Genomic DNA, 23379 nt, shown 5'->3' with positions numbered 1-23379 from the left:
AGATTGAGGACAATAGAAGAAGGGGACGACAGAGAATGAGGTGACTGGATGGAGTCACTGAAGCAGTAGGCGTGAACTTAAATGGACTCCAGAAGATGGTAGAGAACAGGAAGACCTGGAGGAACATTGTCCATGGGGTTGTGATGAGTCAGACACGACTTCGCAATTAACAACAACAAGATTTTCAGAAACGGAATGAACCTGGAGTTTTTTTGGGATTCTCAAACTGGATGTCAACAGCCAAGAAGCACTTGTTCTGTTTTTGAGCATTGAAGTTGCCCAGTGCAACAATATTTCTATTGTTAGAATATTTGTAGCTCAAGATTGAACTGTGGGGTCCTTTTTGCTCTCTGAGTTTGGTTGTTTTCTTGCAGACTTTTCATTACCAAACTAGGTAGCATCATCAGTGCAGCAAAGGCAGTAATTATAATTGAGTTTGGCAATATAGTAATGAAACAAATAAGAAGGTTAAGGAAGCTGTTACAAGAGATAGACAAATGTTTGATTACAGTAATTTGAAGTTTTTCTTTTCAGTAACTGATTTATACTGTTGATCACTTTTTCTTGTTTCTAGGGATGATTTAGGTTTTAGATTGATTTCTGAACAAGTCAGTCATCATCCACCTATCAGCGCATTTTACTCTGAAGGCTTAAACCAGGACTTCGTTTTTCATGGCTCAATTTATCCTAAATTGAAGTTTTGGGGGAAGAGCGTAGAAGCAGAACCCCGGGGAATCATAACATTGGAATTGATAAAGTAAGTATATCTCTTCTTTCTTGTCTGGGTATTTCCTTTTAATAGCTATCTCTACCAAGGAATTTTCATGTATTGATCTTTTTCTGGATTGTGTTTGCATATGAGGTCTTAAGTTTCTATAACTCAAAGTTTCTATAACTCAGATGCCCAAAATATGGTATTAAGCACAAATACAAATTATAGTGCAAAAATATCAATATTGATAGAAGAGAATATTTGTAGCTCAGGGATAAACTGTGGGTTCTTTGGTATTCTCTAAAGCTGGTGGTTCTCTTACCAATTTTTCATTACCATACTAGACAACATTATCAGTGCACTGCATCCTGTTGATGAATGACGCTTTATATAGCTGCTATTAGTTTATATGTACTAATCAATTAATTTTTAGCTGATAAATGCCAGTCTATTTAAAATGAAATCTAATTATTGCTGTAAGACTGGGTGAGAGCCACATAGTAATAATTACACCTGCTCTGTGGCTTTGCATAATTTTTTTTAGGAAAGTTTAAATTATTTACTCTGTAGTTGCATCACTGTCATCAATACAAGTAATCCTCAATTTATGAACCAGTCACTTAGCCACAATTCAAAGTTACAATATAGCTACTGGAGGGGCTATTTCCAACCTGGATTTGAATTTCTGATGTTTATGCTCCCATCACAATTTACGATTGGGATGTGTGGGTCCCATTACTGTCATAAGTCAAGGAGTATCTGTACCTAATGCAGGGGTCTTCAAACTGCCTGGCTGAGGAATTCTGGGAGTTGAAGTCCACAAGTCATAAAAAGGCCAGGTCTGAAGACCCCTGACCTAATGTTTTACTTGGTGGCTTTGTTCTGCTGTAACTCTGTATGTTTGTGTGTGTGTGTGTGTGTGTGTGTGTGAGAGAGAGAGAGAGAGAGAGAGAAAGGGGGGGAGAGAGAAACTATATTAGTAGTCATGCTTGCTTTAACATGTCATAGAACGGGGTGGGGAATGATGGCCCTTTTATGACTTGTGGATCTCAATTCCCAGAATTCCTGAGCCAGCATGGCTGGCTCAGGAATTCTGGGAGTTGAGGTCCACAAGTCATAAAGGGGCCATCATTCCTCACCTCTGTCATAGAGCATAAATTCATAGAGCTTACTGATAAACTTGCTGACTAACAGATTACTTTGCATGATCAGTGAGAACAGGAATGAAAGTGATTACTGATCATGCAAAGTAATGTGTTAGTCAGTAAGTTCATCAGCAAGCAAGTATAATCTGTATAAACAGCAGTGAAGCTGTTCCAATGCGTGCATTTTTCTTTAATGCCAAAGAAAGTCAGGATTATCCTTTCAAATTAAAAGCAATGAGATTCATAGCCAATGGAAATTCATCTCTTCATGAAACACATAGTTATCCTAGAATTTACAGAGATTAAATGTGATCTGTAAAAATTTACATGAGATCTTATTTTCAGGGTAGGCCTTACCTCACCTCCGGCACCGACAGCCCCACCCAGTCGGTCCACTTCTTCTGTGGCTAAATTTCTGCAGCTGCATTCAGGCCTGCATTTTGCAGTCAAGCCTTTCCAAAAGGCCTAAATAGCCGAGTACCGAGCTATGGATTCAATCCCTAGCTTGGTGCTCGGCTGCTGAGTTCTTGCAGAACCGAGTTAAGGATTCAATCCATAGTTTGGTTCTTGGCTGCACAGGCCTTCCAGAAAGCCCTGTGACTGAGAAATGCAGGCCTGGCTGCAGAAGAGGCCTCAGAAGAAGAAGTGGGCTGGCGAGGAGAGGCCTGGCTGCAAGGTAAGTGGGTGCAGGGCGGATGGGGCAGCTCCACTCCACACCCCTGCCCTAGCTTGATTTTCAGCTATGTGTCTCACCCCAAAACTAGGGCTTATTTTTGGGGTAGGGCTTATATTAGGCCCACCCCAAAAATCAAGCTAGGGCTTATTTTTGGTGTAGGCCTTACTTTTGGGGAAACACGGTATTTACACGGAGAGGAAAGATTTTCTGATCCAGATTGCACTTATTCCAGTGGGGAAAAATAAAAAATATGTTGCTGGTCATATTATAAATATTAGCAGGCATACAATCTAAGCCATTTACTGTTTTGTTCATCAATTGTGAATTTGGAAGACAATATTAATTCTGCGTATCGTCCATTATTGCACAATAAAAGAGACAGAAAAAAGTACCATATTTCAATGAATTGGCCCTCTTCATAATAGTAAAAGAATATTTGACTGTTTTTTTTTTTAAAAAATGCCCTGTCTTCTTAAAGTGGCATTTTCTTTGTTAATTTGTTTATATGTTTTTTTCCTCCAGTGAAGGAACATTTGTGATTGAAGGTTTATATGGGTTATAAATGATGGATGAGGAAAGAATGAAACATTTTAATATGCAATTTAGGCTTTGTTTCATGTAGCTGCTGATCTGTGGTAGAACAAGAAAATATTTTGCCAAACATTAAGTGGATGTTGTCAGTTCTAGGATTTTATGTTTGCTGAGTTCATACCTTGAGTAAGTTTCAAAAATTTCAAGGTGTTGGTGCTGTTAGGAATGTAAGGAGTTTGGTTTAGAAGCTACAGTGAAATCTCCTTTTTCTAACTATTGCTTTAGCCCAACCTGCCTACTGTGTGAAACTGTTACAAATTACTACCAATCTTTTCAGGTTATTAAGCAACAAAACAAAAACTTTTGACATGGTACCCTTCCCTCCAATCAGCTACAAAATAAATTTTTAAAGTGACATTTATTAGTTTCATCTTCTTCATTGTTGCTTTGTGGTTAATGTTTGTATTATGGTTTTAAAAACTAGTTTGTTTTCAGTTTTATTTAATAAACATATTTACATAAATTTAGAGACAGTCTGGTTAGTCTAGGCACTTTACACTAGTAAAATTGTGATTAATAAAGTAAACAAAAAAAAATACCCACAGAAATTTGCATCCAGAAAGCAAAATGCCAAACAGAATGAAATCTTATATATTTATTTGATCAGTTTGTATAGCCATCCCTCTCAACAAGTGATTCTTGTCTATAAGTGAATCTTATAGTTTATCACTATATTACTTCAAGATCTGGGACAGTACAGGTTGTCCTCAACTTATGACTACAGTTGAGCCCCAAATTTCTGTTGCTAAGCAAGGCAGTTGTTAAGTGAGTTTTGCCCCATTTTTGAGACCTTTTCTGCCATAGTTGTTAAGCGAAATACTGCAGTTGTTCAGTGAATCATGTGGTTGTTAAATTAATCTGGCTTCCCCCGTTGACTTTGTTTGTCAGAAGCCAGCTGGGAAGGTTAGAAATGGTGGTCATATCGCCTCAGGAAACCACAAGTATCGTAAATACATGCCAGTTGCCAAGCACTGGAATTTTGATCATGTGACCGTGGGGATGGTCATAAGTGTGAAACATTGTCATAAATCACTTTTTTCTATCCGTTGTAACTTTGAATGATCACTAAATTATTCAATGGCTATAAGTCAAGGACTGCCTGTAATCAGGTTTTCTGTCTCTTATTTTCTTATTTATTTTATTTTATTTTATTTTATTATTTTCTAAGCATCTGATCAACCTTTTCTTCATTTACAGACACCGTGAAGCTTACACTTGGAGTAACCCTACCTGTTGTGTACATAATGTAATTATTGGCAAGCTTTGGATAGAACAGTACGGAACAGTAGAAATTATAAATCACAGGTACATTTTCATTTATGTGACATTTCGTGTTCTGTCAAATGTAATATATATCACTGTGAAGTTGTGTCTATCTGGTTCTGCCTGTTGGCAGAAGCAGCTTGAAGGATAAAGATTTGTTTCTGTGGAATTTTAATATCTCTCTTCTGTTTGCGTGGGAAGAGATGAGCCTGCGTTAAAGAATTATTATATTTCTCTCTAACGCAGGGGCAGAATATGTAAGAAATCTCTTTTACTGCTGAAGTTTTTCTGCAACCTTCCTATAGAAATTTTTAAGCTTCTCAACTCCAATAAATTGTTTAGGAGTTGAGTGCAAACACTTTACAATAAAAAAGTGTTTCTAGTGCAGGCTACAATATTGATTTTTAAATTCAATGGGGTTCGAAATCATGTTAAAAAAGAAACCAATTTAAGTTCTGTCCTTTCTCAGTGAGCACAGCGTTGAGCATCCATCTAGGTGTGAAGATGGACTTCTACATGTCTGTTGTTATATTTTTGTCTTCTCCCTCCCCCTTCCCTGGAAGAACTGGCCCTTTCTCCCAAACTGTGGTAAAACTGCCCATGAGTGGTTGCGATAATCAAGAGCACAGTGATTAGCAACATTGTGAGAGAGACAGACAGAGAGCCAGTTTGGTCTAATGGAAGGGTAGGCAACCTTGGCTCTTTCATGACTCGTGGACTTCAACTCCCAGAATTCCTCAGCCAGGCTGAGGAATTCTGGGAGTTGAAGTCCACGAGTCATAAAAGAGCCAAGGTTGCTTACCCCTGGTCTAATGGTTGAGGCATCAGGCTAGAGACTGGGAGACTGGGAGTTCTAGTCCTGCCTTAACCACAAAAGCCAGCTGGGTGATTTTGGTCCAGACGTTCTCTCTCATCCCAGATCTGTCTCACAGGGTTGGTTGTGGTGGGGAAAATAAGCTGGGTTTCGATATGTTCGCTGCCTGGAGTTTATTTGTAAAAATAATAAAGCGGGATACAAAAATAAATAAATAAATAAATAAATAAATAAATAAATAAGTAATATGATGCAGATACTGACTGGGGAGAAGCTTTTTTTTGCTATGAGATCTTAGCGCTTTGCAACTTCTTTTCTTTTCTTTTTATAGTACTGGAGATAAATGTATTCTTAACTTTAAACCATGTGGGCTGTTTGGTAAAGAGCTTCACAGAATAGAGGGCTACATTCAGGACAAAAAGTAAGTGATCTCTCTGAATCATAGAATCATAGGGCTGGAAAGGACCTTGGAGGGGTGAATGGATCTAAGTCAGGGGTCTTCAAACTTGGCCCTTTTATGACTTGTGGACTTCAACTCCCAGAATTCCTTAGCCAGGCACACTGGCTGTGGAATTCTGGGAGTTGAAGTCCACAAGTCATAAAAGGGCCATGTTTGAAGACCCTTGATCTAAGTCAGACATGTCAAAGACAAGGCCCGGGGCCCGGATGTGGCCCACAAAATGGTTTCATGTGGCCCGCGAAGCCATCCTGGAAACAGTGAGGGAACGGCCCCCGCTGCCTTGGCCCTGGCCCAGGCCGGATAGGAGCCAATGTATAATTTTGTGGTGGCCATCTATGCTGAAATGCATTCAGTCTTAGCTCCAGAAGGCCATCTAGAAACAGCGAGAAACCAGCCCCTACTGCGTCGGGCCCGCCCCCTGGGTGCATGCTGGGGAAGTGTCACCCTTTATGAGGAATGAAGAAATGGACCATGCCTTGGCGCTTGTCCTGGTCCCACCCCCTTCTGCCAGAGACCCTCAGATCTGTCCCACTCCTGCCCAGGCCCCCACAGGCACCCTTGATGTGAACGATATAGAGCTGGCCACACCCACCCAGCCCCCCAAGGGCAACCGCAATGCTGATGCGGCCCTCAATGAAATTGAGTCTGACACCCCTGATCTAAGTGGTTATACACTATCTTCCCATATGGAAAAACTTTCCAATTTGCTCTACAGAAAAGAAACATACAGAAGTCTGTACCGATTTCTGAGGAAATAGCAGTGTATAAAATCTTTCATATTTCTCCAATAGCTGAGTTTCGTGACAGGTAGTCCTTGACATACGACTGTAAAGAAGCCTGCCCATTAAAGTTATAAATCACGACGGGTAGTAAAACAGGTCAGTCCTGTGACTGACATGATACTGCAACTTTTCTTGTGGTCATTAAGCAAACGCTTAATGTTTGTTAAGTGAATGCTTCAGTCATTAAGTGACCCGTTTGTTTGCGATGGGGCAGTTGTGCCAGATTTCGGCAAAACTCGTAAAATGTGGTGACATGACCGTGGGACGCTGCCAAGAGTCATAAATGGGACTGTGCTGCTGAGTGATTGTGTTGACCTGGAATTAGGGGACAGCATAGGAAGTATCAATTGTGAATATGTGCAGTTGGCCCTGTTGTCTTTGGGCCCTTGCAGAGTCATGGATGTAGGGTCATGGAAGGACAGCAAGGAAAACACTCATTGTCCTAACCCACTCAGGAACGTACGATGTCTTTAGGGAAACACCCAAAAGGGAACATTTTTAGCTACTTTGGCTTTCTCTCTTCTTATTTACAGTGTGCCAGACTTAACTGGGCGAAATCTTTATCTTATGTGTGTCAGCTTTGCTGGGTGGATTGCTTATGTAATCAGAAAGAATAAATACAAGGATTTCTTGTCATTCGGGGCTTCTCTCATTTAGAGGAGCCCGTCTTTGTTCAGCTGAATAAAAACATAAAGCTTAAAGGCAACTTCTGGTTTCCTGTATTTTTTAATCAAGCAAAAACCTCAGAACCTACAGAAGAATTGAAGTGCGGTCATGTGACCCCAGAGGGTCCCTGACTGTTGGAACTTTGAATCTGGGTCATAAATAGCCCGAAGGAAAGCCCAGTCATAAGTTGAGGTCTATCTATACTATTCTAGAGTTTGGGGTTTTTCAAACTGGGTGCCATGAAGACTTGCATGAGCTCTGCAGTACTAATAGGGAAAAAGCGCTTTCCATAAGGGACTGAACTGGAGAATTCTTTCATTCTTGGTCACTCGGGGGAAAAGTGCTGAGCTTGTCATCCAACATTCAGAAATCCCACCCCTCTTGATCAGAGCTTCCAGGAATTTTTTTTCTAAAACAGTCAGTTTCCGTGGTCTGAAAAAATTACGACCGTTTTTCACACTTACGACCATTGCACCATCCCCATGGTCAGGTGATCAAATTTAGATACTTGGCAACTGGCTCGTATTTATGACAGCTGCAGTGTCTCAGGGTCATGTGATTAATTTTTATTTTTTTTATGCGACCTTCTGACAAAGTCAATGGGGGAAGCAGGATTCATTTAGCAGCCTCGGTGCTAACTTAACAACTGCAGTGATTCACTTAACAGCTGTGGCAAGACAGGTCACAAAATGGGGCCACACTCACTTAACAGCTGTCTTGCTTAGCAGTGGAAATTTTGGGGCTCAGTTGTGGTCTTATGTTGAGGACTACCTCAACGCATAATAAGAAAAAACAGAATCTCAGCCGTGAATTTTATTAGCGGTTCTTGCAGTCTGGAATATGAAGTAAATATGATTGCCTTATAATTTGTCAATCCCACCCATCCCATCCATTTTTCTATAACTATTCTTTTCCTCACCTAATTTAATTTGTAGATTTCTATTGCCTTGGAAATAAGTTGACTACTTTTTCTCATTTATAATTAACTATAGTTTTGCAAAAAAAAAAAAAAAAAAGTAATTTGTGGAAAGTGTGAACTTAAGGTGAGAGTATGTTGAAAGCTGCTAGAAGTTGTGTTCTATGTTTTGAGGTTCTTTCCAGCAAATGGCAGATATGATAACTTTTCATGTCACCTTGGGTTTGGGTTTTTTTTTTTTTGCCACTCCTATTCCAGATCATCTGATTGTGGGAAAGAAAAATAACATTACAGTATCGGTAGTTAGAGTGACATTCCTTCATATTAGAAAGGTTAATCTCATAAGCCCATGTTCAGACTCATACATATTTCATTTGTGCTGTTAGGGCTGAATTAGATTCTATCAGAAGTTAATTAGGCTGGAAATTTACAGAATCTGAGTAAGCTAAAATATCTTTTAAAAACAGTAAGAAAAAACTCTCAGTGATCTATGGGAAATGGACAGAATGCTTGTGGTGCGTTGATCCTTACTCTTACGAAAACTACAAGAAGAACGAGAGAAAAGGAGGCGATCAGAAGAAACCAAAGCCGGTAAGTTTTATGAAAATAAAGGAGCTTGCACTTCTTTTTAAGAAAATTGTTTTCTAAACAGGATACAGTGCAAATGGGATGATTGTTGCTTAGGTTACGATAAGGCAGGGGTAGGCAACCTTGACTCTTTTATGACTTGTGGACTTCAATTCCTAGAATTCCTGAGCCAGCATGAAGTCCATGAGTCATAAAAGAGCCAAGATTGTCTAACCCTGCGATAAGGGTATCATCTTTACCTTGATAAGTTCTGGGATTATTCAATGTGGTGTTCAAGGCAATCAGGGATTACAGTTAGTCCTTAATTTATGGCCCGATTGGAGCCCAGAATTATTGTCGTTAATATGCCAAACATTAAGCAAGTTGTCATTGACTGTACCAATTTTACAACTATTTTTGCAGCAGTCACAAAGCCAGTGTTGCAGTCATTAAACAAATCCATTGTCCACAATGGGTTTTCCTTTGCCAGAAATCAGAAGTAAACCCCGGTCATAAATTGTGGTCATGTGACTTGGGGCGCTACAAATGGCCATAAATGCAGGTGGTTGCTAAGCACCTAATATGTTGACTGCAGGGCAAGGGGGCTGACCTTGCAACTTCGAATGGGGGTCGTAATTAGCTCTGGGAGGTCCATTGTAACTTTGAATGGTTGCTAAGTGACTGGTTGTAAGTTGAGGTTTGCCTGTATATGGAAATCCTTATTTATTTATTAACCTTATATGCTGCCCATGTTACCAAAGGCAAGAAATGATATACATTGTTCTCCCTTCTGCAATTCATTGCAATGGGAGGCTTTTAGAACAGTTGTTGATAAAATGAGCAGGCAAAGGGATGAAATTGAAAGAAGAGATAATTTTGACCCTTGTGAGTGTGGGGGATTGTAATAAATAGTACGAGAGTGAGAGTAAAGTAGGAGCAGACATTGGCAAGGAGGAGAGAGGGAATTTTAATGAATAAGAGGCAATGAATGACATGGTCTATGGCATGGCTGAAGCAAAGATGGATTTTAAGGATAGAAAAATACGGAGAAGTAAAATGATGTGAACCAGCTATCCTTTGCTTCTTTTTACTTTCCTCCCTTTAACTATGGTTAATATTAGTTACTGGTTTTTTTTTCTGTTTTGAATAACATAGCTTAGCCTGAGAAGATTAATGTAAGGCGTATGGAGGTATGGAAGTATTTAATGAAGTTTTCGTGCTGCAGGGAACAAGAAGGAGATTGAGCCTACATGTTGTTGCTTCAACAGTTCATTGCACCATAAATGAACTTGGATGCTCCATCTTTCCCCATTCTTCTTCCCATGTCCTTTTCTAAATTGGCTTTGTGGTTTTTAAAATCCTCCCCCAAGGATATCCATATTGGATAATGTTGGAAAGAGTTGGGAGCCCTTAAATCAGAGGTCTCCAAACTTAGCAACTTTAAGACTTGTGGACTTCAATTCTCAGAATTTCCCAGCCAACATGGCTGGCTGAGGAATTCTGGGAGTTGAAGTCCACAAGTCTTAAAGTTGCCAAGTTTGGAAACATTCTGCCTTAAATCATAGCTTGCTGTTTAAGGTCTCCAGAACCTTTGGTTTAAGAAACCAGGAAGCAGTGTGCCTAAATGGAAGCCATGTATGGCTTGACAGTAGTTCAGAAGTTCCTTGATGCTCTTTTGATTGAATATGCCTAATTATTTCATTTTAAGAGAGAGGACCCTGAAAATGATGAAGCCGATGATATGCCAGAGATTCAAGAAACTGTGCAAGTTATACCTGGTAGTAAGCTACTTTGGAGGATAAGCTCAAGGCCATCAAATTCATCACAGGTGAGCTGCTCTGAATATTGGAAGTGGATTTTTACATATTATGTACTTGACCGAAAGCATATCAGTAGATTAGAAAAAAATCTTTTATGTGTTTCCTTTTAGAATGTTAAAATTCTGTGAATAAAATAAAGGATCGGAAGTTGTAAAATACTTGAAAAAGTGTTAATTCTGATACTGTAAAATTGCTTAGTAGCCATGGGTTGTCTTGCAACTCGGATGGAATTGATATTAAGTTGAATCTCTTCCATAGTAATCTATAGATATTTCGATTTTGTGTCATCGGGTTAGGGTCACTTTTCAGCATTCACCAAGATATGTGAATTGCTCCACGGCAATCTGTCGCTAATATGGTCCTTCCTTCCAAATATATGGATATAGTAGATCAGGCATGTCAAACTCATGACGTCATGTGACGTCGCACGACGTATCACGACTTTTTCCCCATTGCCGGCAATGGGGTGGGCGCGGTTTCGTCATGATGCATCCGGCCCACGGGCCGGCAGTTTGACATGCCTGTAGTAGATGGAAAAGGCAACAAATTAAACTTCCTGCAATTCATAGCACAATCAGAATGTAAAATATTGCTGTGTCGTTTGAACATACAATTATATAGTTATCAAGAAAAGCCATAATAACAACATTGGCATATTAGAACAATTTATATGCAGTGCTGAGGGCCGCTATGCCTTTATTAATTTAAAGATGATGTAACAGAAGAAACCAATTTAAAGATTGAGGGAGACAAGGGACTATCTTTATTAACTGCCACGTTGTTAGTAGGTTGATAGGTTAAGCTGACAGGTTGATAAATTCATGTATTTGTAATTAAGTCTAACCACCCAGTAGGGATACCAGATTGTAATCCAGTAAACAAAAATGATGCAATCCCAGATCCTCGTAAAATACATGTCATAAATTCAGTGAGCGCAATATTTTTATCCTATGTATTAACAAATAATAAATGTGCATAGTTAATATTTATTTATTAAGAAACTGTATATGGCCATCCAACTCCCTCAGGGCTCTTAGAGAGGAAGATGACATATACTACATGCTGTGTGTTTACATTCCTGTTTCTGCTTTCAGATGTACAATTTCACCAGTTTTGCTGTCACTCTTAATGAATTGGAGAAGGGCATGGAAGATATATTGGCTCCTACTGACTGTCGGTTAAGACCAGACATAAGGCATATGGAAAATGGAGAGATAGGTACGTGTAATATGCAGGCGGGCATTGCCCTCACAGATTAGAAACCTCAAGCAAAGCTATGTTTTTCTTACCGAGTTGATGCCCTTATATCTTATTCTCTTCTGTGTATTCCAAGGGTGGTTTGACCCTTTGAATTTGAAGGGTCCATCCTGATGCCCCCGTAGTGTTGAGTACACTCTCTAAACCAGTAGACCTTGTTATAAAATTACAATTTTTAATGTGACAGATGAAAAAAAAATGCATTTATGGATGGAGGAGAATCATATGAACTGTACTTGAGGCTAATCACATCAAATGTAGTTGGTGTCATGGCCATAGTATTTACCAGTTTGCCCAAAAATAAGACCGGGTCTTATATTAATTTTTGCTCCAAAAGACACATTGGGGTTTATTTTCCTGTTAGGTCTTATTTTCAGGGAAATGCGATACTAAATACACCCGTCTTAACTGAGGCTTATTTTGGGGGTGGGGCTTCTATTATGAGCGTACTGAAAAATCATGCTAGGGCTTATTTTCCAGTTGGGTTTTATTTTTAGGGAAACACAGTACTGTTTGAAGATACTACTGTTTGAAGGGCAGTCCTGGCATGCACTGAGTCTGGTAGAAGTTGTGAACCTATTTTAGGACAAGGGAATTTACTGAAGGGTAAATGGTAGAAACATGTTCTAGATATTTAGAAAAACAGTATAAATTGCAAAGCACCTGAAGGCAGGACAAGAAGCAGTGGATGGGAGCTAATCAAGGAGAAAACCAGACTAGAAATAATGAGAAATTTCTTGACAGTGAGAACAATTAATCAGTGGAATGGCTTTGCCTTCAGAAGTTGTGGATGCTCTTAACACCAGAGGCTTTCAAGAGGAGATTGGACAACCATTTGTGTGGAATGGTATAGGGTCTCCTGCCTGACCAGGGGGTTGGACTAGAAGACCTCCAAGGTCCCTTCCAACTCTGTTATTCTGTTATAATTCTCATATACAAATTGTATAATCCTTTTTAAGGTTCCAGGTACGAACTCTTAATAATTAAAACTCTCATTGATAAAAATAACGGGATAGAGATAGACCAAAGCCTTGCCTATCTTGAGGTCAGCCTTTTTCTGCCAGTGTTATCTGTCAATTGAGTGCAGAGTGTTCTGTTTTAATCTGCTCTAACAAATTCCTTCTTTAATGGTTTTGAAGCTTATCTTTGTGGGGATGTTTTCATAAATGGGAAAGTTTAATGCAGTGGTTCTCAACCTTTCTAATGCCGCGACCCCATAATACAGTTCCCCATGTTGCGGTGACTCCCAACCACTTATACATCACTGGGTGCCAGGGGCGTGGCCAAAGAAAAGGGGGAAAAAATGGTGGACAGCCTTGTTTGGTGACCCCCATGAAATGGTCGTTCGACCCCAAATGGGGTCCCAACCCACAGGTTGAGAACCACTGGTTTAATGGCTATTATTTATTTATTATATTTTTATGCCAACCATCCCCCCTATAATGTGACTCTGGGTGGCTAACAGATTATAAAACAATAAAACATTAAAACTATGTAAATAAAACATTTTTAAACTATACAAAACATGAAGACTAAGAGAGAGATGGCACAGGGATGAGGTCTTCTTACCCTGTCAGCTACCTCCAGCAGTATATACCCATCCCCAAGGCCTCAAGCCAACCAAGTTTTAATATCCTTCCCCAAGGCCAAGTTCTCACCTTCAGTGGTAGAGTGTTCCACAGGGATGGAGCCACAGCAAAAAGGACTCTTCTCCTTGGCTCCGCCCATTTGAATTCCTTAGCAAACAGGATCCGTAGCAGACCTCTTCCGTGGGATGGGCTAGTCCAGGGGTAGGCAACCTTGGCTCTTTTATGACTCGTGGACTTCAACTCCCAGAATTCCTGAGCCAGCATGGCTCAGCTTGGAACCTCTCCCTTTCTCCTCAGCGTGGCTGGCTCAGGAAATCTGGGAGTTGAAGTCCACGAGTCATAAAAGAGCCAAGGTTGCCCACCCCTGGGCTAGTCCCATTGGGAAGAGACAGCTTCTCAGATACCTCAAGTTAAATGGATCTTTTGCACATACCTTGGAGGTCTTCTAGTCCAATCCCTGCTCAAGCAGGAAGCCCTGTGCCATTTCAGACAAATGGAGCATCCACAACTTCTGGAGGCAAGTCGTTCCACTGATTAATTGTTCTCACTGTCAGGAAGTTTCTCCTTGGTTCTAGGTTGCTTCTCTCCTTGATTAGTTTTCATCCGTTGCTTCTTGTCCTGCCTTCAGGCACTTTGGAGAATAGCTTGACTCCCTCTTCTTTGGGGCAGTCTCTGAGATATTGGAACACTGCTATCATGTCCCCCCCTGGTCCTTCTTTCCAACTAAACTAGACGTAACTAATTCCAGCAACCGTTCTTTATATATAATTTATATACCGTAATTGCAGATTTTATTTCTCTTGAGTATTTTGTCAGAACTCGGGCTTGAATATCAGTGGACAGCTGAAGGTTCAGGATAATGATTAGAAAGAGTATACAAATATACTTTTTTTTTGTACTTTTTAATGTCTTCCTCTACCTTTTTTTTTTTTTTTTTGCCTTTTTCGTTAAAAAAAAAATATCTTGAAATATCTGTTAGATCTGGCAAGCAAAGAAAAAGAGAGGCTAGAAGAAAAGCAAAGAGATGCTCGAAAGGATCGTGCAAAAGAGGAAATTGACTGGAGGACAAGGTAATTCACTGCCCTGGAAATAGGGAAGGGTGCTGATCACTTTCGGTGCCTGCAGTAGATAATATATATATATATATATATATATATATATATATATATGAATGCAGGGAAATACCCCAGGTCAGGATAACGTTGCAGGATCCAATCTGGGTCAGTCACCAGGACCAGAGGTTTAGTCTTCCAAGGCTTTCGGACTCGTTCTGGAGTCCATCCTCGGGGAACTTCTCTCTGACCAGAACCTTTTGGTCCTGGGTGACCGACCCAGATTGGATCCAGGAACTATATAGAATCTCGTCACATGGCAATCTTCTTCCTCATCTTACATAAGTGGTTTTTTTTTTTTAAAAAAAATTATGTTTTCAGTTTTAAAGTTCACGCGTTTCCATTAGGAGATAGGCAGCCTTTTTTTGGACCCAGTCAGGAATGATGTGCTGTATAAAGTAAAATTTGATTTCCTCGATTGTTTTGCATCTCTCTCTCCCCCCCCCCTCTCTCTCCCCCTCTCCCTCCCTTCCTCTCTTTCCTCTTCTCTCTCCCCCTCTCTTTCTCTTTCCTCTCTCTCTCTCTCGCTTTCTCTTTCCTCTCTCCCTCTCCCTTTCTCTCCTCTCCCTCTCTTTCTCTCTCCCTCCCTCCCCTCTCCCTCTCTCCCTCTTTCTCTCTTTCCTCTTTCTTTCCTCCCTCTCTCTTTCCTCTCCCTCTCTCTTTTTCTTTCTCCCTACCTCTCTCTCTCCTCCTCTCCCTCTCCCTCCCTCCCTCATTCCTCTTCTTTCTCCCCCTCTTTCTCTTTCCTCTCTCTCTTTCTTTCCTCTCTCCCTCTCCCTTTCTCTCTCTCCCTCCCTCCCTCTCTTCCCTCTCCCTTTCTCCCCTTTCTCTCTTTCCTCTCTCTCTCTCTTTCCTCCCTCTTTCTTTCTCTCTCCTCTCCCTCTCTCTCTTTTTCTTTCTCCCTACCTCTCTTTCCTCTCCCTCTCTCTTCCCCCCCCCTCTCTCTGTGTGTGTGAACTTAAATTTTTGTTTTACAATAGGAAGAATGTGCAAAATGAAGATTAAAGAATGGGGTCCTTGGTGCTCTCTAAATTTGGCTGTTTTCTGTATACGTTTCATTACCCAACTAGATAACATTTTCAGTGCTAGAAGAGAGTGGGATTTCCTTTCTGTTTATATACTAGTTGGGTACTGAAATATCTGCAAGAAAACAACCAAGCTCGGAGAGCACCAGGAGCAGTTCAACCCGGAGCTAGAAATCTTCCCTTCTAAAGATTAAAGAGGCAAATAGGCAACACAGACTGCTTATTCCTTCTTTTATTGTTAATTATTCCAATTATTATTCCTTCTTCTCGCCTGTGCCTCTGGTCATTTCTTTGACACTTTTTAAATACTTAAAAAAAAAAAAAGCAATCATTTCTCTCCTCACTCAACCCAGTCTTCTTTTGGTAAGGTGAAATTTCTAGTCCCTTAATAATTCTCATTGCCCTTCCTAAATCTTCCTCTCTGGATTTTCCCCAAAAGCCTTGGAGCTGAACATAGTACTTGAGTTGAGATGTGATCGATAGAAGTGTAAAACAGAACAGTTACTTCCCATAATTTATAAACTATGTTTGAGGGAAATTGCATTTGTCTTTTTACAGCCACATCGCATGGCTAGCCTGAACACATTTTGCAATCAATTACCAAGATAAAGCTTTTTGCCACTACCGTTGCCAAGCTAAAGTCTCCCACATCCTGCATTTAATTTAATTTCCCACCGAAGAATTTCACATCTGCGCTGCTAAATATCGTTCCGTATTTTCAGCCCAATTTTTTAACCTTTCAGGACCACTTTGGATTTCGGTCTCTCAGGATCCCTGTCCTACCCAATTTTGTTTTGTATTCAAATTTGGAAAGCATTCTCTTCATACCTTCCTCGGAGGGGCTCATTAAAAAAATGTGAAGGACTGAATCTTGTCCCTACAGCCTTGAATTCATAACTGCTTCTAAGTTGCTTTCAGGCTGAGTACTTCATGCTTTAGAATCTTCCTTAATATTGTTATCAATCTGACAGTCTATAGTTCCCTGGATCTCATTTACCTGTCGAGGAGGATGGTTATTCTCCTCTGGCATTTTGGCCATTCTTCAGGGAGTTATTAAAGAAAATGCAGAAAAGTTAAAACTAAACTTTAAAGTAAATAAACATTAAAAACCATTCAAGTTCAAATCCCGCCTCAGCCCTGAAAGCCAGCTGGGTGACTGTGGGCTAATCGTCAGGAGACTGTGAGTTCTAATCCCACCTTAGGCAGGAAAGCCGGCTGGGTGCCTTTGGGCCAATCACCAGCAGACTGTGAGTTCTAATCCCGCCTTAGGCAGGAAAGCCGGCTGGGTGCCTTTGGGCCAATCACCAGCAGACTGTGAGTTCTAATCCTGCCTTAGGCAGGAAAGCCAGCTGGGTGCCTTTGGGCCAATCACCAGCAGACTGAGTTCTAATCCCGCCTTAGGCAGGAAAGCTGGCTGAGTGCCTTTGGGCCAATCACCAGCAGACTGTGAGTTCTAATCCCGCCTTAGACATGAAAGCTGGCTGGGTGACACTCTCAGCCCAGCCTACCTCACAGGTTGTTGTGGGGAAAATTGGAGGAGGAAGGTATGTTGGATATTATCATGTTTTGTAACCTTCCCCGCTGACGTCCGACAAGCAAAGTCAATGAGGAAAGCCAGATTTGTTTAATGGCCACATGATTCATTTAACAACTGCAGTGATTCACTTAATTGTGGCAAAAAAAGAGGCAAAACTCACTTAACTGTCTTGCTTAGCAATAGAAATGTTGGGGTCAATTGTCTTCATAAGTTGAGGACTGAATTTTCCTGAATTTAACTACCTTTCTTTTACCTTTGTTTCCCCCCCCCCCAAACAGATGGTTTTACCAAGGCACTAATCCATATACTGGGACTGCTGACTGGTTATACTCGGGAGGATATTTTGATAGAAATTTCTTCGATTGTCCGGATATCTATTGAAAGCCTTGAATGCAGTTGCTCTTTTGCCCAGAATTGGTAGACTTAAGTGAGTCCAGCGGCTCTTGGGCTATGTCATGACAAGAAAATAATATATTTTTCCTAAAGCAATGAAAATCATCAATCACTGATCAAGATTTTGTCATGTACATTTGCCAAAATACTGAAGTGCTGTTACTCATTTTCCTGAAGCTGCAATATGAAATTATGTAATGGGGAAAGATGCTTGCATGTTTTTGTTAGCTTCCTTCAATTTATCATTTCATATTTTATTTCATTTTATTTTTTTTGTCCAGGATTAACGCACTAAAACCGGTGGGAAAATAGCTCCTTTCTTAAAAAAAAAAGATAGGTACTTTTTTTTTGAAAATAAAATTGTACAATAAAAGATATCTTTGAAGTATTCATAACTTGGAGGCCACAGAAATACATTAAGCATAAGAGATATGCAGCTGGCCCTATTGAAAAAGTTTCTAGCAAGAATCCAGCATGACTAAAATTCACAGGAATCTTTGAACGCTCTTAACTTTTAAAAATTTGACAACGTACAGTAGAGGTAGACTTAATTTTTCAGGATCAGTTTCTCCATTTTGCCTCAGTCTTCGGGCACTGTGGTTTATTGATTCAATGAGGCATCTGTGATTTTATTTTTAAAAAAGGAACTACTCCATCGTAGGTTGGGCTGGTTTGTAAGTGTGGATAACAGCCAATTTTTGTGTGTTTGAAGTTTTGAAAATATTTTGTTTTAAAAAAACCGAGATGGCTTTGGAGATATTTATAGGAACTTGGATGTCATGTAAATATCATGTAAGAAATCATACTTCTTGCTTTGTTCAGAAATGTGTTTGTTTGCAGCTCTGCTTTAGGAGACTGATTTTCCCATTGATTTCATAACATGAGCATCCTTCTTCCCCTTTCAATTTGCCTCGAATACATCTGCAAAAGTTCATATTTATTTTGGGCTTTTTTTCTGAATCACTTGCTTGCATCACAACTGATAACAGGTTTTTGAACAGCAATTTCTTAATCTGTCCAATGCTGAATGATACAATGGAAGCTTTTAATGAATCTCCACTTGGTAGAATTTCCTTGAGAATAAGTGTAGGCTTTGCAGTTTTAAACATGTCAAAACTGTGTCACTCTGGAGCTGTTGAATTGAGAGGGAAAAGAGTGTTTTTTTATTTCTAACACAAGTTATTGACAATATGTGTGGGTGTTATAGATAAGTTAATATTTACTAGATTATTATCTGCCAAATTGGAGATAACGTACCTTGCTGTTTTAAATGGTAAACCAGCAAGAGCATAATAATCTAAAAGGGACAATGAAAAGATTAAAAGATTGGATTATTGTCCCATGAAGATTTGCCTATGATACAGGAATATTTGAGTATTTTTCATTACATTTCAAGCAAAAAAAAAAACCATGAAAATACTTGAGGCAATAAAATACTCTTTTAAGAGAATTGATTTGGACAAGCACTAGTTAACTATAAATTTTACGTTGTTGGTTATCTAAATTTGCTACATATTGCAGCTTCATGTTCATTTACTGCATTAGGGCCTCAAAATGCTTCAGTGCTCCCTCTCTTGAAATGACTTGCATCATAGTAGTCTCGCTGTATAATGTCCTTTCCTTCGTAATACATTACCCACAGATCAGTGTGTATTTTATTGTTAATAGATTGATTTATCTATTATGTATCCCAGTCCAAAAATTCTTGGGTCCTTCTGTTTTTTGGTAGGAACAGTGAATATTAGTTCCAGCGGTAGTTTTTACACTATACATCCACTACAGAATTGGCTGTTTATATTGCTCTTATAATCCACTGAATTTAGCATCTGAACAGTAAGGCTATACAAAGATCAGCTGTTATGATATAGTATTTCAAGTTCTAACCCCAGAAACGTGAAAATAGGGGACAATAGAAACTCACTTTTTCTCCCTTGGTTAAGTTGCTATCTCTTTTTATTAGTAAAAGTTTTGGAAAGGGTTAAGCCAGGTGTCTGTATGCTTAATTTAAGCAGGGAGTCAAATACAGGTGGGTTGCATTAATATTTTGAAGGAATCACATTAATTTTTTTTAAACAGTTGGACTTTTTTTTAAGAAATGGCAAGGGATTTTTCTAAATTCCAATTTGCTGCTGGAGGAAAATGCAATCTTTTAAATTGAAACTAAAACTGGTTTTAAAGGAAGGGTGAATATTTTTCATTTCATCTTTTGTATAATCACTCTCTATTGAAAATACATTTACATTAAGGCTTCATGACTTATCTTTTATACCAACTGAGGCATATACTGTACTATATGTTCATGATTTGGTGACCGGCTGAGCCTTGCATTTCAAAAATAGTGTGAAATTAAGACTGCAGAAACTCTGCTGTCCAGTAGAAATTAGTGGGAGGCTATTAACTTAGCTAATTTGTTTCTCTGAATATGATTAATTGTACTGGAAAATAATTCTTAAGCTGCAAGTCCATTCTCCCACATACTGTATATGTATATTTCCTTTCTAACCAGGGTACTATACTAAATATAATGCTTCAGAACAGATTAGAATTAAAGCGCACACTAAAGTTTGATGATCTTAAAAGCTTTAATTATATTATTGGGTTTCTTTCCTTATGAAAAAGATAGTCATTTAGTTTGTTTACATTTTTACCTGCACTTATTATAAGCACCAGCTTCACAACCTAAGCACTGCCTTACATTTGACAATTCCATGGGGGGGGGGGAAGCACTTTTAAAATAAAGAAATAATCATGTTAAATATTAAGATAGGTATTAACTTAAAGCAGATATTTTTTTATGTGGAAAAAATAGTTATTGGCTGCTTATTTCCATTGTGTTTACCTTGGTACCTTGTTTTGAATTAAGGCTCGTGCATACATTAGCTTGACTCCAGGACTATGGGTCGACACCCAAAACTTTTAATTTGCAGATAGTCGTGTTTTCCCCTTACTCTACAGCATCGGGAAGAATTCCATACCCACATGCCTTATGCTATATTGCGACACTGGAGTAAATAAAACACGGTGGATTAATAGCTTTTCTTGCTGTGCTATTAGGTTGACTTCACAATAAAAGCAGTCTTATCGTAACAAGAAGTAACCACAAAGACTCACACTAGTCCATTTCTAAAATAGCAAGACAGCAGCAGGCTATGGAAATGAAGATGAAACTTCCTATTCCGAAATAAATCCCACCGGAAACGTTAACATGTCCACTTTGCTAGTCTTCGCTCTCGTCCTCAACGCAACCTGCAGATGAGCATTATTTTTCGATCACTTCAACAAGATGCTTGATCAATGGAACACTACTAATTCATTAAATTCTCTGACAAGAGGACGTTAACTGGACAGTATAGGGCCATGGTGGCGAATCTATGGCACGCGTGCCACAGGCGGCACACGGAGCCGTCTCTGGTGGCACACGAGCCATTGCTGGGCCGAGCTGTTCTCTCCGCGCATGCGCAGCTCTCCGCACACGCACAGTCTGGGAATAAGCAAGAGGCTATAAAAGGAGCAACTTTCAGCGGAAGCAGCATTTGCTGCAGATAGTGAGAGAGCGAGCACAAGTCGGAGCGGACACTGAGTGAGCACGAGCCGACAGCTCGGTGGCCACGCCCACCCGGCACCCGGCGATGCATAAGTGGGTTTTGGGTTGCAGTTTGGGCACTCGGTCTCTAAAAGGTTTGCCACCACTGGTATAGGGTGTTTTTTTTTTCCAAAAAAAAAGAACGAAAGGTATAAATTCCTGCTTAATAATGATTTGATTTACACTGTTAGCCTTTACATGTAAAGAGAAAAGGGTGGAAACAGCCCTTTTTGAGGAGTTTGATAAACATAATTTAAGTTTATTACTACTGCACCTTGCATAGTTTTGGGTGGAACAATACATGAGCGCTTTCTCTTCGGCATCATTAAAAATCCTAGGTCCTCAAAGTAGGATCTTAGACAAAAAGCTTCATAAATATAAATTTTAAAGCATAAGAGATCTATTTTAGCAAATTAATACTGTATACAAATATGTGAATCAGTACCATCTAGAATTAGTTTCTGAAAGTTTTTCTTTGATTCTCAAGAGTGCTTACCCAAAATTTAGAAGCTTCGGATTACTAACTGTTGACACTCAGGTAGCCTGTAATCCTGAAAAAGACATTATTGTAATAATCCCAATAGTTCAGGTGCCTGTGTGGTTCTTCAGTTTTTCTATGTTTGTTGTATTCCGTGTATTTTAATGTTGCAAATGTGGCCGTTCTCTTTATGTCGTGTTTTTAATTCCTCACTTAATGATCTACTGTAATGTTGCCTCTTTAAAATTCTTAAGTGGTTTGGGTTTAATTGTAAAGTAAAGCAATATTTAAATACCTATAAAGCAAAAGGTTCTAACAAAAATAATTTTTATGATCTTTATAGCATGTGGGGGGGGAAGCACACGCCTCAGTTACCAGCTCTAATTTCCCCGTTCTATTCTCCACTGTTGTTGCTGCTACTGCTGTCCTGTTTTGTGTTCTTTATTTTGCCCTTAATAATCCCTGTTAATAATAATAAGAAAAGTACATGGCACAATCCACCTGGAATTTCTTGGGCTAAGCCCTGTTTGGGATCTGTGGGCTTGCGGAGAAGCATCCTGTGGTGCTCTTCTGCATTTTTAGGTAAGTTCCCATGGGGCTTGTCCCAGACATGAGCGCTTCCTGGCTGTGGTTTTTTGCCTTATCCATGTTACATGAATATGTCGGAGGATATTAAAAATCAAAGGCTTTCGTGAAATGGATTTATTTTTATAATATTTAACGACTGTCAATACTCATCTATATTAACTATTATAAATTCATATTTACCTTTTTAGAGAAGTCTGTACAGGTTTGTGGACATAAATGTTAAAAAAAAGTGTCAATGCAAATAAAGGCTGTTTTGGAGAAGACCCCGAGGTTTTGGTCCTTGCTTTGTCGCTTGCAGCAAATGGGTGCATCAGCTGCTCTCCTAGCGGGTCATCCTCGAATCCGCTGACCCGGGTTTATTATACCCGCTTCGATTCTGTCTGGTTTCCCCTTGAGAGTAACAACTAACACAATAAGCGGTAACCATGAAATCCTATCCCAGGATACTCCATCGAGGGAGAAACCCAAATCCTTGCAAGTCAAGAATTTTAAGGAAGGAGGCAACTTAGGCAACCAAATAAGGATGTTTTGCAACATGTCTCAGATTGTATGAACAGTTAAGGAGGGAGTTTTCTTCAGCCTGGGTTTAAGCATGTGTGAACACAGATCTGCAAGTAGTCCTCAACAACAGTTTGTTTAGTGGCAGAAGTTACAACAGCACTGAAAAAAAGGAACATGGCTATTTTCCACACTTATTACTCTTGCAGCATCCCCATGATCAAAATTTAGCTGCTTGTTAACTGACTCATGACGGTTGCAGTGTCCTGGGGTCATGTGATCCCCTTTTGTGACTTTCTGACAAGCAAAGTCAATGGGGAAGCCAGTGTCACTTTACAACCGTGTTACTAACTGAACAACTGCGGTGATTCACTTAACAACTGTGGCAAGAATGATAGTGAACTGGGCAAAATTCACTTGTCTCACTTAGCAACGGAAATTTTTGGCTCAGTTGTGATTGTAAGTCAAGGGCCACCTACATTGTTACCTTTTCCAGCAAACAGACCGGAAAAATAATACTCTCTCCTGCCCCCCCCCCAATAAAAAAATTCTTGTCAACCAAAACATCTTTTTCTCAACATATTCAGCTCCCTTGGTTTTTTGCATTCCCCTCTTGATAGCAAACTCTGGCTTTTCAATTTAGGATTAAAGGCTATGGCGAGTTTCAAGTACTTTGAGTCTCTTAATCCGGGGGTGCATTGTTCGAGCTTTCCCTCTCTAGCTGCCCTAGGAGTGAAATCAAGCTTGCAAAACTCCTCAGCGAGGAAATCCCACCTTGATTCACACAACCCCAGTATACGTGTGATGGGCTGGATGGCAAAACAAAGCCAAGATTAGGCATACACTTCAAAAGAGTCCAGGAAGTCTGTAATTGGGGAGTTTGTCTGGCAAAAACAAAGAATGCTTA

The 23379-nt window shown here is 39.7% G+C and overlaps 1 protein-coding gene across 4 annotated transcripts in view; it reads left to right on the top strand.

Moving 5' to 3' along the window:
* OSBPL2 (oxysterol binding protein like 2) overlaps positions 1 to 22237 on the top strand; it is a 69903-nt gene extending 47666 nt beyond the window's left edge. For 3 of the 4 annotated variants that reach the window (XM_039346493.1, XM_039346494.1, XM_039346491.1), the window contains 8 exons: positions 575 to 757; positions 4322 to 4429; positions 5533 to 5622; positions 8493 to 8616; positions 10301 to 10420; positions 11507 to 11630; positions 14238 to 14328; positions 17211 to 22237. In XM_039346493.1, the coding sequence (XP_039202427.1) occupies positions 575 to 757; positions 4322 to 4429; positions 5533 to 5622; positions 8493 to 8616; positions 10301 to 10420; positions 11507 to 11630; positions 14238 to 14328; positions 17211 to 17313 (943 nt within the window). In that variant the 3' untranslated portion in view covers positions 17314 to 22237. The remainder of the gene's footprint in view (positions 1 to 574; positions 758 to 4321; positions 4430 to 5532; positions 5623 to 8492; positions 8617 to 10300; positions 10421 to 11506; positions 11631 to 14237; positions 14329 to 17210) is intronic. The other variant, XM_039346492.1, reaches the window with a different exon arrangement.
* Positions 22238 to 23379: the final 1142 nt, after the last annotated feature.

The sequence above is a fragment of the Crotalus tigris genome, unplaced genomic scaffold (assembly GCF_016545835.1).
Source record: "Crotalus tigris isolate CLP2741 ecotype Arizona unplaced genomic scaffold, ASM1654583v1 scf7180000017999.2816498, whole genome shotgun sequence".
NCBI classification, from domain to species: Eukaryota; Metazoa; Chordata; class Lepidosauria; order Squamata; family Viperidae; genus Crotalus; species Crotalus tigris.
This window is presented reverse-complemented; position numbering and strand designations above follow the sequence as displayed.